Genomic DNA, 18262 nt, shown 5'->3' on the forward strand with positions numbered 1-18262 from the left:
TGGTGTGAATGTGGCTTTTGTCGCTTGCAGCTAAAACAACAAAAAGTCTTGTGGCACTTTAAAGACTAACAAATGGTACAAGCGTTCCTGGACGAGAGGCAGACAGAAACAGAAATTGGGGAGGGGGCTGTTTCGTTTCGCTTTGGTGTCCTAGCCCCTTTGCTAAATAACAGAAGAGGGATGCCTTGGGGTGAGGGGATGGCAGCAGCATAATTTATGTATTTAATTAAATACTTTATACCATTTTTTTTGAATATTCCATTTATATCCCACCTTTTCCTCCAAGGAGTTCAAGATACTTCTTCTCCTCCTTGTTCTATCCTCACAACAACTCTGTGAGGTAGGTTAGGATGAGGCCTAGTGACTGGCCCCAGGTCACCCAGTGAGCTTCATGGATGAATGGGGATTTGAACCCTAGTCTCCCAGGTGGCTAGTCCAGCTCCCTAACCACAACACCACCTCAGGAGGGGTATTCAACTAAGTGCTCCTCAGTGTAGATCCACTGAAACTGATGGATGTAACTTAGTCATGCTCATTATTTTCAATGGGTCTACTCTGAGCAGAAGTTAGTTAAATGCCACCCTCAATACAACACTGTAAGTCAGAGGTTTTCAGCCTTTTGTAGTCCACAGCTTTCTTGACCAATGACATTCTTTCTGCCGCACCCCTGTGGGGCTCAGGAGCCCAGTTATGTCACCCCTTGGCTGCAGAGCTGGCAGCCTCTCACCTTTTTTCAAACACCCTCCCTTGTGGAGCGTTCCCTCTGCCTCTCCCCTCTCCTTGGGAGTCCTCCATCATTCAAGGCACCCAAGGGTGCCACGGCATACTGGATGAAAACCACTGCTGTAAGTAAACAATGTCAAAATTAAAACCACCACACCCACCCAAAGAGAGACAGAGAGATCCAGGACCACATTGCTACTCTTAGGAGATCAAGGACAACATCCCTACTGCAGGATCATAGGATCAGTGGGATCAGAAGGGAACTAGCCACAAGTTACCCGAGCAGAAGCCAGACCCAGTTATGGGAGAGTTCTACTCTTAGATGATGCCCGAGATCCCAAAGTGTTGAATGGGGATCACGCATAACTTCCCGCGAAGCAAAAGCACTTGGCTCTGGGCAGAGGCGGCGAAGAGCAGGAGAGGCCTCTTGTGGCTTCTAGTCCTGGCAGGGGGGATCTGAATGGTGTCTTCGGCTTCTGGGATGGCTCTGGCTGGGGTATCCGCTCGCTAGCTGGCTAGGGAAGAGGAGTCAGCTGGGCACTGGGGAGATGCCGTCAGCTCCCCGGAGATCTGCAAGAGAATCGCTCTCGGGGAGATCTTGCTTTCCTACGGCCAGCCTCGGGAATGCCAAGTGGGAGAGAGAGAGAAAGAGAGAAACCCACAGGCAAAGGGAAGCCCGAAGTTGGCAGCCCAGTGGCTCCACTGCAGAGTTGGGGACCGCAAAGGTTGAGGCTGCACCGTCCCCGGCGAGGGGGGGGGGGCGTCTCCCTGGGCCAGGCATCCTCGCCAGCCTCTCGCCAGAGGCGCCTTCCGCGTCTTCACAACCCCCCCTCCCCACCGCTGCCCGCCTCAAAGTTAACGAGCAGCCGCAGTGTTGTTTGCCGACCTGCCAGACAGCCGATGGTCACGGCAGCGGGAGCCCCCGAGCCCGAAGCGCCGAGGCTGCCCTGGAAGGGGACCACGCAACGCGCCGGTGCCTCTCTTTCCGTGCCCGGATTGGTTCACGCTCTGGGAGGCTGGCTGGCAGCGGGTAAGCCCAGGCGATCGTTCAGCACCATGGACAGCGACCTGCGGCAGTCCCGGGGCAAGGTCCGGTAGGGGCCACCCGGCCCGCACCTGCACTCCGGCCCGGCCCGCCAGCCTGCTCGCTGGCTCCCGGGGAGGAGGAACTTTCCGGTCCTGTTGGCTTCTATGGAGACGCGCGAGTAGGGCAGCGAGATCTGTAATGGCAAAGCATGTCTTCGGAGGGGGAGCCAGAGCCAGCCGCTGGAACAAGCGCAAATACTCCAGAAGAAGCAAGAGCTGCAGCTACAGCGGCTGGCGAGGAGGTGAGGACGAAGGGGAGGACAAGGACAAAGGAGAGCCTGGGTGGTTGTTGTTGTTGGTGGTGGTGGTGGTGTGTGTGTAATTTTGAAGGGGGGAGTCGTGTGATTGAGTATCTGTATACAAGCTGACATGCAGTGTTGTATGCATGCGGGGACACAAACACACACAAGTTGGAGGGCGAGAGTGGAGCTGTGCATTTTGAAGACTCACTCAACTCCAGTGTGGTATCGGAGGGATGAGCTCTGGGTCAAAGCCCGGGACCAGGCTGCTTTCAGATTCCGGGTTGGTGAAACTCAAGCAAAATTGCCGCAAAAAGAAACGGGTCAGGAAAAGCCGCACCACTAAATGACAAGAACCATTTTCGTATTCTACCTCTACCCACCCCCTTGAAATCTAGCAGGTTTGGAGAGCGGGAGAGGGAGAGAGGGAGATAAGTTGTGGTGTAGACTTCTTTCTTGCGGGTGCTCAGCTGGGGCAGTAAGCAGCCAGCTAGAATGAAGGTTCCAGCAAGTCAAAAGCGATCAAGCGACGGGTATACAAGGGTAGGGAGCTCTCCGAGGTTCTGGAATTGGAGTAAACCCTGAATATACTCCACCATAATCCAGGTTTAAGGAGCTCCGAAGACTGAAGCTTGGGTTTCTCTCCCTCCTTCCTTGTATGAAATCATCCCGCACCATCGAATGTCCTGCACAAACATCAAAGGCACATCCTAGTAATTAAGGGGCTTTTTTCATTCGATACACAAACCTCTGCTTTTCTCTTATAAGAAAGCCAAAACAAGGGTTCTGCTGCTGTCTGGGTGGGATTGATACAGCTGAGTTTCCAAAATGCACTGCTGCATTCTGGTGGATTGACCTCAACAAATCACTTTTCTCCATCAGGGTCATAAAGCAGTCTGCAAAGATTTGTGTGTTTGTGTGTGTGTGTCTTTCTGTAGAGTGTCAACCATGTCAACAAAGTCTAAACAATCAGCAATGGTTGTATGTTTGGTGCTTTGGTTGTTTTATATTATATTTTTTAAAATGTTAATATTAGGCAATATATAAAGAACTGTTTCTGATTTTACACCATTGCAGAAATATCTTACTATTTTAATCTGTTACACACACAAAAACCCACTCGGTTTTACAATTAAAAACAAACTAGCCTGCAGCAACATAATTAAAAGATCATACAAACATATGTGATACAAAACGTTATGAACATCAGCATAAGAAAATAAAATAATATATGGGGCACAAAGTTAAGCACTTTGTTGCTCCATTGATTTCAGTTATGACATAACCCACTTCACTGTGCATCTCTCATGAAACTTTGTGCCACAATAAATGGGTTAGGTTTTAAGGTGACACGAGGCTCTTCGTTGTTTTCACTGCAACCGACTAGCATGGCTATCCCTGTGAAATTTGATTTGATCTAGAGATAGTGCCATCCATGACCAACTATCACACTTGAAATCAATGGGACTTGGGTGTGAATAACTTTGGCTAGGTAGGGCTCAAAGTAACTATATCATTAATATGCTATGATATTCCTATCAAGCATGACTTTTGTGACAAATGGAAGGGCAAAGTTTCTCAAATGAGCACGTCAGCTTTATGTTTCATAATATCCAAAAATATATTATTAAAACATAACATGTCAGTCTTATTCGATGAGTTCAGTGGAAATTTCTGGAATATGGACGTATGGACAGGCATCATTTGCCATGCTACTGCTAAATGGCAGATCTGTCGCAACTGACATAACTTGAGCAGCTGCATGTCTCACACTCAGACCTGGCCTTGTGGCCTTAAGACATGATGAGCATTGGAAGAGACTCATGGGGCTATCACATTGGCACCTTGCTGAGAGCAGCAGCCATCAGTTTCACCACCTCTTAAATCTGTGTGAGCTAATAACATCTGATCAATATCACCATAGGAATATTTTGAACTATTATTTCTTCCATGAAATCATTTTCATTTTACACAGTGGTCATTCCCTCCTAAAGAATAGTATCCAAATAGCAAGTCTACGTTCATGTAGATCTAGGCCAAAGCTTTTTAATAACCCTGAGCAATCCCAAATAAAGGGGAAATCCTTAGGACATAAATTCACACATGCCTTTTATGTCCCTTCCAGAACCTACTTCTGTTAAACTAGTGGCTGTAAATTATGAAACTTTGGAGAGCTAGTGTAGTGCAAAGATTAACAGAGTTAGGAAATGCTTAGCTCAAATCTCACTTAAGCTATGAGCCTCTGAATTGCCTTAAGTAAGCTGTTATCTTTCAGTAGCAGCCTCCCATTTGTAATAAAGAGATGATAAGGATATTCGCTTATTTCAGAGAGTTGTTGTAAGCAATATTGAGGCAATATCAGGGGTTGCCATGTTAGTCTGTTCAAGCAAAAACAATAAATTTACCCAGAAGTGCTGTTATCACCAATCACTGCTGCTGTGGAAGGGTCACTGTGCTCATTTTTGCATATATTTAAGTTCTAGCTGTATTGTCACTTAAGACAATCATCTTGGCACTGGTGAGAAATCACCAATTACGGATGTGAATTGCCGTTGTGCATATATTTGAGCTCTAACCAAATTGTCACGGACTATACTTTTGCATTCTGTTGTCATTTTCACTCCAATATTTACATTGTCTCTGCTTTATACCCCTGTGAAAATTGAGCAACATGCCCCAAGATTCTTGTTTAAACTGACAAGTGAGGATCATTTCCCCTGGATTTGATGCAGTGAACTCTATTCCATGAAAGCTCATGCGGTAATAAAATGTCTTGGTCTTTACAGTGCCACTAGACTTTTGTTGATTTTGAGACATTGTATGTGGCCGTTAAAAAAAAAAGCTAAAAGTGATATGTGAATACTACATGTTATCATGAGAAACACTAAAATAAACTTAAAAAGCTAAATCTGACTTTGTAAATGCAAACACACGCCGCTGTTCTAATTTCAGTTTTGAAATGTGATCACCACAAGCCTTCCATTTTACACTGGGGAAAACATAAGGCTGCCCCTTCCTATCACATTTCGGTTTGCCCTCTTTGGGTTGGGGAATTCACAAAATTTTGAAAGTGAAACATTCCTTTCAGCACTAGCTGTAAGTGCTAGTGACTGGATCTCTGGATTAAGTCTAGTTGTCCAGTTCTGGCTATGGTCAGTAGCCTACAGTGTAAGGCAAAGTTTTTGCAAGACAGATCCTGCTAAAAGGATGGCTTCAATCCATCTGTTAAAGAAGCATGTTTCCTTGGGCATGGGCTGTAATGCCAGCTGTAATGCTGGCAACTGGCCCCAAAGATAGAGATGGATTAAGCTCTTCCGTTCTTGTGCAGACCCAACTAAGCTCTGCCTTTCCCAGGGAGGGCCTCTCTGAAGTGACCATACTTGCCCTCAGAGCCTGCACCCTTGTGCTCCTCATGGCTTCTTTGGAAGGCCCTTCAGCATCTCTGGCAGGTGGGGCTGCACCTGAGATGATCTGGAAGAACACTGCTAGTTGTTGCCCCCCTGAGTTTCAGATAGCCATCTTCAAATATCCAAAGGTCTGTCACATGGAAGACATGGAGCGAGCTTGTTTTCTGTTGCTCTAGAGGGTAGGACACAACCCAGTGACTCAAAGTGACAAGAAAGGAGATTCTGACTAAACACCAGGAAGAACTTTCTGATGATGAGAGCTGTTAGGCAGTGAAATGGACTCCCTTGGGAGGTGGTGGACTCTCCTTCTTTGGAGGTTTTTAAGCAGAGGTTGGATGGCCACCTGTCAAGAATGCTTTAGTTGAGATTCCTACATTGCAGGGGGTTGGATTAGATAACCCTTCCAACTCTACAATTCCATGTTCCTTCAGGATACCAGAGCCTCCATTGCACACACTCACATTGTTGAGGAGGACCTCAACAAGGTACATGTCTGGCTTATTGAGTGGGGCCATGACAATTTAAATGAGCCCCATTATTCAAACAGGTTATTTCCCAGTGGACCCTGTATGCCCATCCATTTTGGACCCATTTTGACACTGTCTCCTTAGATGCCATTGGAGTCCACATTGGAAGACTCCTGGTTTTCTGGAATTGTAAGGAGGAATGTCAGGCTACAGAAGGAGGAGGACTAATGGAAAGGGGTGGAACTCCTGAGCATAAACACCAGCTCAGCCCACAGCTCTTTGGATCATGTTATTTATTTTGCTCACTTATCCCTGCAGTATTAAATGGCTGTAGTCCAGGGCTGCTTTTAACTTCCCACTTACATTTCAATATAAACATGGGAGCTGCAGAATCAAATTAGTTAATCTTTTTAAATGAAAGAGAGGGAGCTTCAAGGAGCCAAGGATGTGTATTAGTGAAATCTATTCTGTTGGGCAAGATCATACTCATGATACTGCAAATATAAAAATGGAAGTTTTAAATTAGCTCGGCCTGCCTCCTGTTGCCAATATGGAGACATGATGTCAGCGTACTTCCTATAATTTAAAAAGCACAGAAATGTTTGCTTGGTCTCCAATGTCTAAAAATACTGACTGCCAATTTGAAAGCTTGTCTCTTCCACACTTAATTATGTATCTTGATATTAGTAATGAACAGCAGTGAACAAAAAAAGCTATACTACCCAAACACCTGCCTTTGTATTGTGTTTGTATTGTTCTTGCCTGCCAAAATACAGAAATCTGCTCACAAGGATTAGTCAGTTTCCTGGGGATCTGATTGCCATTTTAGTATTGTTAGTCTTTCAGTTTAATTATTTTTTAGATTGAATGCCTAAAAGGTTTTCCTTCAGCTGTCCTCCTCACTCCTGGCCTCCGCTCAGAGTTATCCTCTGATAAAACGTGGGCTATAAATATGCATCATAAATAAATAATACTGGAAAATCCAAATATAAGCTCAATTTCAAGAACAAGACCCATTTCCCCCATACGTTCCCCATTACCTTGGTTGCTCTCCATTATTCATTCATTCATTAGTTTATTCGTGTTGGATCACAACATATACATATAGAAAGAATAATTTCTAGATGTCAAGATCCAAGTTTGGGGCAAGTACTCTTTGGTGAGAGAACCCCAGCAAAGCAAAGTATGGAAATATAGGCTGCTAGACATTTAAAATGTACCCTTCCAAGTGTGTTCCAAAAATTTCCCCCTTCCCTCAGCATAGGAAAGGACCACGTTTGGTAAGTTTAACATTGGTTTACTTATAAACTCTTCAAAGGTCTGGTTCATGTGCTTTTCTATACATCAGTCAGAAAAGTTGCACAGGTAGTAAAACTATAAGGGAAGTGACATAACTAAGCCTGGCAGTACAGCTTATTCTATGGTATTAACTCCTTCATGCATTAATTAGACTTAAGCATGTTGGTTATATGAGACTGCTTATCCCACAATTTTCATGCCACATTTTCACAAAAAGAATCATGCTCAAAGCAGCTTACAACAAAGAAAACAACGAATCAACCATTACAACAACAATTTCATAATAATACAATAAAGCAACAAAATAATAGCAAATATAACAACATATAGAAAACATTTCAGCATTATGAATACAACAAGGTTTTGTTGACAACATCCTTTCATTCACTGAATATGTGTAAATATCTTATGGCACCTCCTGTTCTCAGAAGGAAACATTACTTTTCTATACTCTATTGCATCTGATAAATGTAACACCCACTACAGGACACAGAGATGGGGGAAAACTATGGCCCTCCAGATGTCATTGGACTCCAGTTCCCAACAGCCCCAGCCAGCATGCCCACTGGACAGGGATGGTTGGAGACATAGTCCAACAACATTTCAAAGGCACCACGTTGGCTGCCCATGCAGTGAAAGATATGAAGAAGTGGCTGTTTGTTTTGTATTGGTGATAGAGCTGTAGTTACTGTGGAGCTTGAAACAGAAAATAGATCCCAACTTAAAGCACACTGCTGTTTTTCAATTTAGTCTTAAGTGTATTCAAGCACAGGACATTGATCCTTATCTGAGTCTCTCTCTCTCCCTCCTTACTAACATCTCTTTGCCCATCCGCATTTGATGCCTGAAATGGTCTTCCCGTGTGTGTGTGTGTGTGTGTGTGTGTGTGTGTGTGGAGCTGGATGGCAATCATTGCTTCCCTGTGGCAAAACAGCCAGGACAAGAGGTGGTAGCTGGTCCATTTGTTACAGAAGAAATGCAAGGAGGCAGCTTTCTTTTAGCATCACTCTACTATTAATAGCAAAATCTTGATTGTGTTTTTATAGCTGCCTCATTCTAGGTTTATATTTCTGAACAAAGACTGATTCACTCTCTCACACACACACCCCATATCCCTGATTGTAGTGCTTGAAGATTGATCCACTTAGTTCATACTCCTCTCTAGTGTTATTATCATTCCTCTATATCTGTTTGCTCTGGAGTGTTTGCCTTCTGATGGCCCATTAGTCAGAATATGCAAAATCTTTGGAAGCAGGACCGAAAATTAGTAGCTATCCTTTCATTACCCAAGGAAGCTATCTATTAATAAGGCTCCATACAAATGCAGCCATCTTCTAAAGCAGTGTTTCCCAACCGGTGTTCCGCGGCACACTAGTGTGCCGCGAGACGTTGCCTGGTGTGCCGTGGGAGGGAGGCGGGCGAGTCGGGCGGCGAGAGGCGGGGCGGCAGCGGCGAGGAGAGGCCGCCCAGCGCGGGGCTCTCGCCGTCTGCCTGCCTGGCTGCCTGCGTGGCGCTGACGTCACGGGGCTGTAACGTGCCCCACATAGGCACACGCGGGGCGGCGAGCGAGCGAGCGAGCTCCCACATCCCATCGCCGCTCGCTTCGGCCGGCCTACTGGGCTGTCGCAGGCGGAAGGCCTGCGCATGCGCGAGGTTTTCGCGCCTTCGGGATTCCCTTCACGCCTTCCTCCTCCCGGGTCCTTGAGAGCGCGGGAAGCGGCAGCGCGAGGCCGGCGTTGAGCCTGGTAGGTATTGCGCTTGCCAAGGCAGTCATTTGGGAAATGAAAACTTGCAAAGCAAGCAACCAGTTCAATCTGAAGTACGTGTATGCTTAATATCCTGTATCTGAAACCTGTTCTGCCCCCTCCCCCACACTTGGTGCCATTTTCATCTACACATGCAGCAGAGTAAGTTGACCCAGAATAGTACCAATTCAGATGGCAGATGGGAGAATGACAGTGCTGAATGCTTTCCCATGTAGAACAGTCCCTGCAAATAAAAACCTAGCATATTTGGAAGAGGGATGCTAGCCTAACCATTACCTTCTATGCTGTTACTATTTTTTTATTTTTTTTTTACATAAGTAAAAAGTGACCTTTCCCCATCTGGCATGGTGGTGTGCCTCGAGATTTTTTTCATGAAACAAGTGTGCCTTTGCCCAAAAAAGGTTGGGAAACACTGTTCTAAAGCACTACATATCCTCTCTCTATAATCCATATTAACAGTATTCTTACTTTGATTTTGCGGAAGGAAGTTGAGAGGCAGTGGCTTTTCTTAGGACATGCTATGAGTGCTGGGTAAGACTTCAAACATTTGTAACCATTTACTTGGGAATAAGGGATGCGGGTGGTGCTGTGGGTTAAAGCACAGAGCCTAGGACTTGCCAATCAGAAGCGACCTGTTTGAATCCCCGTGACGGGGTGAGCTCCCGTTGATCGGTCCCTGCTCCTGCCAATCTAGCAGTTCAAAAGCACATCAAAGTGCAAGTAGATAAATAGGTACCGCTCCGGCAGGAAGGTAAACGGCATTTCCGTGCGCTGCTCTGGTTTGTCAGAAGCAGCTTAGTCATGCTGGCCACATGACCCAGAAGCTGTACGCCAGCTCCCTCGGCCAATAAAGCAAGATGAGTGCCGCAACCCCAGAGTCATCCACGACTGGACCTAATGGTCAGGGGTCCCTTTACCCTTTTACTTGGGAATAAGCACAATTGAACTTACTTCCAAGTCTATGTACATGACTGTATACATACTCCTATTTACTCTGTATCCTGTGCGCTCCCATTCCTGGTTTGGGAAGTGATATACGTACACAAATTAGCCACAATCCACATCTAACCTGTTGTTTCCTATGAAATATTACATTTTAATGCACTTTTCCCCCAACCAGCTTCAAATCAAATTAAGAAAAGAATGATAGCTGTGTTTTAAGCCACTAATGTGTACACAGCCTAGTTAAGGATTGACACGGGCAACAATTTAATAAAGAGTTAGGTGCACTTGAGCCTGCAATATTGGCTGCAGGTCTCTGTTGCGTCTACATTAAGTGGCAACCAGGATTTCTTTCTAATGGGTGAGGCATATAGGGATGTACTTTGAGACTATCGAAATCCTACTAGCTTTAGCATTAATTTCAGCCAGCGAACTCTGTGAAGGGATTGCAGCCAGTTTCTTTAAAAGTATAGCTTCTTTTCTCCTCTCTCCAATTTCCTTTTCAGAAAGCCTGGATGGATTGCAAGTGTGCATCAAAGTTCTGCTGCTGCAGTTTTGGGCAGCGACCAAAAATGTGGGTGTTCAGATTGAGTCAGTTGGTAGAGCTGTGCCCATTCACAGAGTCTGGGCATCACAAAGAGAGTTTTTATCTATCATATATTTACCCCAACTCTCCTCTAAGGCAGGGGTGAACCCATGACCCTTGACATGCATTGGACTACAGCTCTCATCAGCTGTGCCCATTAGCCGTGCTGGCTAGCGTTGATGGGAGCTAGGGCACAGTAACATCTGAAGGGCCACTTGCTCACCCCTTCTCTAAGGAGTTTAGAGTCCTGTACATTAAGCATTCCTGTTTTACCTTCACAACAACCTCCTTTGATAGTTGAGAGATGGTGACTTGCTCAAGAAGACCCACCAAGTTTGTTTAATGGCTGAACACAGCATTAAATCCAAGGTTTCCTGGTTCACAACCAACACTCCATCTGCCACACTGCCCTGGTTCCCTAGAATGCCAGCCTGCCATTCACAGCCTTCCTTTTCTAGTCTATCTGGTACCTCAATTTAATGAAATGGAAGCAGATGTCTTGCAAGAGCTAAAAAGGCAAAGAGAGAGAGAGAGAGAGGATGATTTTTGCAAGGAAAGTGGTGGGAATGAGATAGGTACAGTCTTTGGGCAGGAATAAACAAATGCCTTTCCATTTATAAAACTGCAAAGGCATTGAGTGCGTGCAGGCTCCTTCTTTTCGTTTTAGATCAAAGGCAAGGACCATCCCTGTTCAGCTTACAGAAGAAAAGATTGCCTAATGATCTCTGAAAACTTGTCCAGCAGCAAAGAACAACTTGTTGGCACACCCAGTAACAAGCAATAAACACAACATTTGTCCAGGTGCTGTGGGAAAATCCTCCCTAAAGCTGTTTTATTTTGCTTATGGCAGAGACTCACAGCTTGGTTTCTTAGGTGTGCTGGGCCACTCCCAAGCCTCCCAACCAGGTATTTATGGACCCTGAGAAGATGATGCCTACGAGCACCAGAGGCAGATCCTAGATGGCTTAATAAGAATGACTGAGACAAACTCCTGATGAGGCTGAGGAAGGAGGCCAGTTGCTGATCTGGAGGGTTATACTGTAGGGCAGGAAGAGCCAAGATGGTGCTGGTTTGCTGTTTCTGAACTACAACTCCCATCATCCCTGATCACTGTCACACTGGCTCAGGCTGATAGATGCTGGAATCCAACAACATCTGTAGGGTACCATACTGAGTATCTGCTGTAGGGTGCTGAAGAGTGGAATTCACCCAGTATGTACTCCAAAGAACCCCAAATCTCCAAACCAAAAGACTCTACTTGCTGAGACTTTCAACTAGGAGAGTCCAGAATTTCACTGCCTTATTCTACATGATGCATAGATCTGATTTCAGGAAGCAGCCTTCAATGTTCTTGCAGAGCTTAATACGAATCTATGCATGTGAAAGCACTGCTCTCAGGCACTGATATCTTGTGGGGGGGAGAAGAGTATCAGGTAAATTGGAATGATGTTAGGTTAGCTTGGAACAGTATATAGCAATCAAAGTCATGAGATCAAAAGTAACTACAATTTTGTCTGGTTTTAATGGAATACCTGTTGGGAGTTCTCTGAGAAATGGGTGGACGCTGTAATCATAAAACATGCTTGAAAATCACAGTCCTTCCAGACTGTCACTTTATATCACTAGAGAAAGATCAAGAATGCCTCTCTCATCCATCCTGGGAACCACACACTCAGCTTTAAGCAGGCTAGATAAAGTCTTCAACATTCAGGGCTATCAGGACTGGGAATCCTTCAATCTCTTTGCCCCTGACTTCCCTGTCCCTTAGCTTTCCCGTGTCTCAAGATCTCTTCTCAATCTTACTGGTTATGCTGAAGCTGAATGAGGTTTAGTGCCAGCCAAACTGACAATCTTTCACTCCATCACAGGAGTACAAAGTGTTCTGCATCTGAACATTCTATGAAACCAGACAAGCTCAGCTAATTTCAATAAAAGGATTCATCTGCTCATGCACAATACAATAGAGATCCCATGAAGATCTGGCAAAACAGCGCTACTGACTGGCTAGAAGCCAGTTATCCCTGATCTAGAAGTATCAAAGGTTATTAAATCTGCTGGTATTTACTCTTCAGCACCTCATTTATGGCTGCAAAGAGTGTGTACAAGTGCTAATAACAGGTGTTGTGAACTAGATTCTAGGCTTCAGTCATTGACAGAACTTTTGAAACCCTATAAAATGACTGGTGGCCAGGGTCATGCAATTAATTTGGGATTCCAACGCTTTGTTGTTGTTGTTGTTGTTTAGTTGTTTAGTTGTGTCCAACTCTTCATGACCCCATGGACCAGAGCACACCAGGCACTCCTCTGTCTTCCATTGCCTCCCGCAGTTTGGTCAGGCTCATGTTTGTAGCTTCGAGAACACTATCCAACCATCTTGTCCTCTGTCGTCCCCTTCTCCTTGTGCCCTCCATCTTTCCCAACATCAGGGTCTTTTCCAGGGAGTCTTCACTTCTCATGAGGTGGCCAATGTTTAATAAGCTGCAAATGAATGAACATTTTAAGCCTTAACAGGTGTATCTTAGAATGAGCAGCAATGCAGCTGGGCTGAATATATTTTGAAAAACGAAATAAATCATTCATACCAGATTTTCCGCTCATTTGCCTGTGTGGTAATATGCATGTGGCAAAGATACTAGAAATTCCAGTTCTAAATCTGCAGCCTCTGAAAGGTTTGTAAATATAATAACTACAAGAGCAATTTATATAATCCACCTGAAACAAGTCCTGCATCAGAAGTTTTCACACCATAAGCAGTAAACAAACGATGACTGATGCAAGTGCAAGTGATTAGCATGTTCCATTAGCATATTTATTAACTTCAAATGAGTTGCTCTTGGAAAGCTTTTTGTAAGGTTCGGGAGTGGTCGATTCATTTGTTGCAAATAGCTAACAGTATGTAGCAACCGTTATGCAAACATCTCTTCAGCTGCACATTCTGATGCTAGGCAGGGGTGGGGTTTTTCATTTACTATATTCGGTTTCATTTCGTTTCTGTGAAAAGCAGCAATACGTACAATAAAGGTAGCTAGGAATAAATTTGTCAAACTGGGGTGAATGGGACTAGGATTGGGAAGCATTTTATTCTTCGGTGTGTGGGTGTATCACACAAGCCTAATGACCAGGAGCTGGTCCAAGAGGCAGAAATCCACTCAGCGAGGGTCAAGCCTTGCATCCAGCTTGTACCAGGGTGTTTGCAAATAGTCAGCATTTTGTGTGAAGGATTCAAGTGCACACCGAAGAAATTTAGGTTTGCTCAATTAAAGGGGGTTAAAGAGCTGTTCCCCCAGCACACTAGATCCAATTTTTTTTTAAAGGAAATTTAAAAGATTGCATCTAATACTTAAAATAGCAGTCCTGAACACCCTTCAGAAACTGGGTTTAGCTCCTCATGGCCTTCTATTATTTTTTTTAATAAGATATTTATTAAAAATTTTAAGATATTACAGTAAAAATGAAAAAATACAAGAAAAAAATACAAAATAAAAGCAGTTAAAAACACCTTAATTTTCTGTTGCATATTCCGTCCAACATTTTTCATAATTATCTTTAAATAAGTTCCCATTTTTGGCTGTCAAATTAATCCACAGATATTGCACTTTCTTTACCACAGTCAGTCCCGTCTCATTCTGAAACCTATCTCTTTCGATCGGTGTTAAATTTTTCTCTAAAACCTTGGTTTAGCTCCTCAAGGCCTTCTAAGTCTGGGGTTGGGCCAGGCAAAAGCTACGGTCAGGCAAAGAATCATAGACACCGAGAGACAACAGGACTGCTCAAGGTGCCCCAACTATAAAATTGGAGAAATCGAGAGACATATAGCCGCAGTGGCAGCATCTCTCTTCTTTCTCGTATCCGAAAATGCAAGAAGGGCTTTTACACTTGCCAGAAGCTTGGCTCTGCCCTCGCCGGTCCTGGAAGGATCCTTTTAAAAAGTCCCATATGCTCCGAGACTTTGCGCCTGTTCATTGGGGGATATAGGAAGCCCAGAGCACTTGTTCTTTAGATGTCCCTTTTATGAAGAGGCACGTAGTGAGACCATTGATCCCCTGCTGGTGAGGCTTGCTGACCTCCCGGAAAAGCAAATATTTGACTTTTTCCTGTTAGACAAAGATCATAAGACGACCTGAATGATTGCCAGATTCTGTGTACAGATCTGTAGGTGCAGACCATCCCCCGACCCAAAGTAGTTTGTTAAGAAAATTCCCAAACTCGGTTCCATGGGTGACTCTGGGTTCTTTCTCTGTGGTAGCTTATCTTAAAGTTTTAAGTGTCTATACGCTTATTGCATTTATAAATTTTAAATTTATTGTTGTACATTGTTTTAAATGTTTGTTTTACTTCTGGGATTGTACCCCCAAGTGTGTTTTATAAGCTGGTCTCTGACCGTAAAAAATATTAAATTACATAAAATGATCTCACAATAAATCCTCTCTTTCTCTCCCCTCTTCCTTTCCCCACCCCCATCTCCTATTTTGCTGCCTGATTCTTAGCAACAACCAGTCAAGCAGTCTTTGAGCTCTTCCATGTGCAGAGAATCCCACTGGAAATGCCTCCTTCTCTCCATTCTCATGTACGGCTGCCTGGGAGCTGTAGCTTGGTGCCAACTCACACAAGTCACTAAGCTTAGTTTTGACAGCTCTTTCAAAGGCAAGTCCATGATCTACCACGACAGCCCTTGCTCTGACGGCTATGTCTACATTCCATTAGCGTTCCTAGCCATGCTCTACGTAGTCTACTTGGTGGAGTGCTGGCACTGCCGCGCCAAAAGTGAACTCCAGTACAAGGCCGACGTGGAAAGTGTCTATGACCGAATTGCCAGGATGAAGCAAGCCACGCCATGCATATGGTGGAAGGCCATAAGCTACCACTTTGTCCGGCGAACCAGGCAAGTGACTCGGTACCGCAATGGGGATGCTTATACAACCACCCAAGTCTACCATGAAAGAGTCAACACCCATGTGGCTGAAGCTGAGTTTGACTATTCCCACTGTGGGTTCAAGGACATCTCTAAAGAGCTCATGGGCCTGGAATGTTTCTCAGCCACCCGACTGAAATTCACCAAATGTTTTAGCTTCGCCAACACAGAGTCTGAGAACTCTTACCTGACACAGAGGGCTCATTTCTTCACAGAGATCGAAGGGCTAGATGACTACATGGAGGTCAGGGAAGGCATGAAGCTCAGGAACATAGACTTCAAAGAGCTCATGATGGCCTATGGTGACCCTGATCACCTCCCATGGTACGTGTCCCACTATACGTTCTGGGTGGCTGCTTTGATGATGGTCTCGTGGCCGCTGAGAGTTTTCATAGAGTATCGAACTGCCTATGTGCACTACCACGTGGAGAAGCTCCTTGGAGTGGAGTACAGAGTGCCCACTGGGGCGGAGGAGCCCTTGTACAGATATCGCATCCCCAGGGTCAGCACTCAGGACAGCACAGAGCTCGAGTGGCACATCTGCACCAATCGCCAGCTGATCCCCAGCTACTCAGAGGCGATGCTCATGGAGCTGACCAGCTCTCCCATCTGCAACGGCTACTCCATGTGCAGGTACAGCGAGATCACGCGGGGCTGCGAGCGCTGCCACCACGCCTCCAGCACCTCCTCCATCTTCTCCCGACATGCCTTCCACAGCTGCAGCGGGAATTCGCAGCTCTCCCTCAACACCAGCCGCTTCTCCCTGTGCCGGATCCATGGCTCTCACAGGACAGGCCTCTGGAGGAGCCGCAGCAGCAGCATCGCTGACCGGGGCGGCCAGGACGACCCGTGCTGCTCCCACTCAAGTCAACTGGCCCTCAACGAAAACCCACCCACCTACCATGATGCTCGGTTTTTCCCAGTGCTCATTGTACACAGGCCTGAAGGCCAGGAAGCGAGGCACTTCTGTCTCCGCCGAGCATCCTGCCTGGAAACGTCACTATGAAAGGGCACCCTGTCACTTTCCCGGGACAACTTCACTGCCAGAAGGCTGCTTGCCAGTGACAGCAATACTAGGACGGCTGTGGGATGCAACTGGTTTAAAGTCCCAGCTGCCCACTTCTCCAAATAAGGAAGCATGTTCCCCCAGAAGCCTATGAAGGGTCAGTTCTAAGCCAGTTCACGTGTTTTGTTTGTTTCTATTAAGTTAAAAGTTTTCCACTCTTCATTAAAACAATTCCTGGATAGGATGCAATATACAGGATCCAAACATAAATAACATAAACCAAAAGAATGTTAAAAGAGCACCGGTGCAAGTCAGGCTGATCCAGTGAGTCTCCACCAAGGAACAAATTAGCAAATTTAACCAAAGGCCTGGGCAAATAAAAGAGTTTTTAACCGGTGCTGAAAACTGACCAGGCTTTGTTTGCCCTTCTTCCAAGGAGCTTGGGGCAGTCTTCATGGAATTAGCCTCTTTTAACATGGGATTATCCCGTTTAACAGTAAGAACCTAAGGAGAGCGGTGCTGGATCAGACAGAAGGCCCATCTTGTCCATCCTCCTGTTCCCTACAGTAGCCAACTAGATGCCCACGAGAAGCTCACAGGCAGGACATGAGGGCAATGGCACTCTCCTGCATGTGATCTCCAACAACTGGCAACTGGAGGCAACGTGCTTCTGAAGCTGGAGGTAGTCCCTAGACATCATGATGTCCCTAGACACTAGTAGTTCTTGATAGCCTTATCCTCCATGAAGGTGTCTTATCTGTTTGTAAAGCTGTCCGTGTTGGCAGCCATTGCTGTATGCTGTGGTGGCAAATTCCATAGCTCAACCAAGTGCTTAACTTAAGGATTTGGGCCAGGGGGAGAGAAAATGTCTTTCCCAAGGCCATTCAGTGAGCTCCATGTCTGAATAGCAATCTGTGCTCCAGTTTCCTCAGCTGAAGACCCCCCTCCGCCCACTGTCTAGTATGCAACACTAGCCCCCATTTAGATATGAGGTGGCAGAACCCACCCATGGTGACATTGGGAGGAGTTCATTGTAGCGCTATGGCAATTGTTCTGTCAGTGCACACTTTTCAGTTCTCCCTTCTCCCTGCTTGCCGTTCTGGGGTTTACCTGGGTAAGAAGGAGAAGAGGGAGAAAACCCCATTGTCTTAAAGGAAGTCCTTTCACAAGCATCCACCAGGAAGACTAGTTAGTTGAATCCTGCCCTTTGCTATCTCATTTCCACCCAGGGGAAACTATTGTGACTGGATCGACTGAAACATTTGTCTGGAATTCCCTTCTCCATCTAACTTCATCTTCCTCTTTAATACAGCCTTTCCCCTTTACTTCCCACATTCTTATGCACTTCTCTTTTTCATTTTCCCCTCTTTTTTGCATTCATCTAAGTATATGCATTTGGCATCCACATGTTTGACATCTTCTACCCATCACTGTGGGACGCGGGTGGCGCTGTGGGTTAAACCACAGAGCCTAGGGCTTGCCGATCAGAAGGTTGGCGGTTCAAATCCCCGTGATGGGGTGAGCTCCCGTTGCTCGGTCCCTGCTCCTGCCCACCTAGCAGTTCAAAAGCACGTCAAAGTGCAAGTAGATAAATAGGTACCACTCTGGTGGGAAGGTAAATGGCGTTTCCGTACACTGCTCTGGTTCGCCAGAAGTGGTTTAGTCATGCTGGCCACATGACCCGGAAGCTGTACGCTGGCTCCTTTGGCCAATAAAGCAAAATGAGCGCCGCAACCCCAGAGTTGGGCACGACTGGCCCTCATGGTCAGGGCCTTTACCTTTACCCATCACTGTGAAAAGAGAACCAGTATGCTCCAACAGTGGCGGAG

At 45.6% G+C, this 18262-nt stretch overlaps 1 protein-coding gene across 1 annotated transcript; it reads left to right on the plus strand.

Moving 5' to 3' along the window:
* The first annotated feature begins 1259 nt into the window (after nucleotides 1-1259).
* On the plus strand, nucleotides 1260-17521 carry LOC308595233 (transmembrane protein 151B-like). The gene is made up of 2 exons (XM_081209200.1): nucleotides 1260-2051; nucleotides 15003-17521. The coding sequence occupies exons 1-2, from the start codon at nucleotides 1959-1961 to the stop codon at nucleotides 16431-16433; spliced, it is 1524 nt and encodes a 507-aa protein (XP_081065326.1). The 5' UTR covers nucleotides 1260-1958; the 3' UTR covers nucleotides 16434-17521.
* Nucleotides 17522-18262: the final 741 nt, after the last annotated feature.

The sequence above is a fragment of the Podarcis bocagei genome, assembly GCF_964188305.1.
Source record: "Podarcis bocagei genome assembly, chromosome: 1".
Lineage (NCBI taxonomy): Eukaryota > Metazoa > Chordata > Lepidosauria > Squamata > Lacertidae > Podarcis > Podarcis bocagei.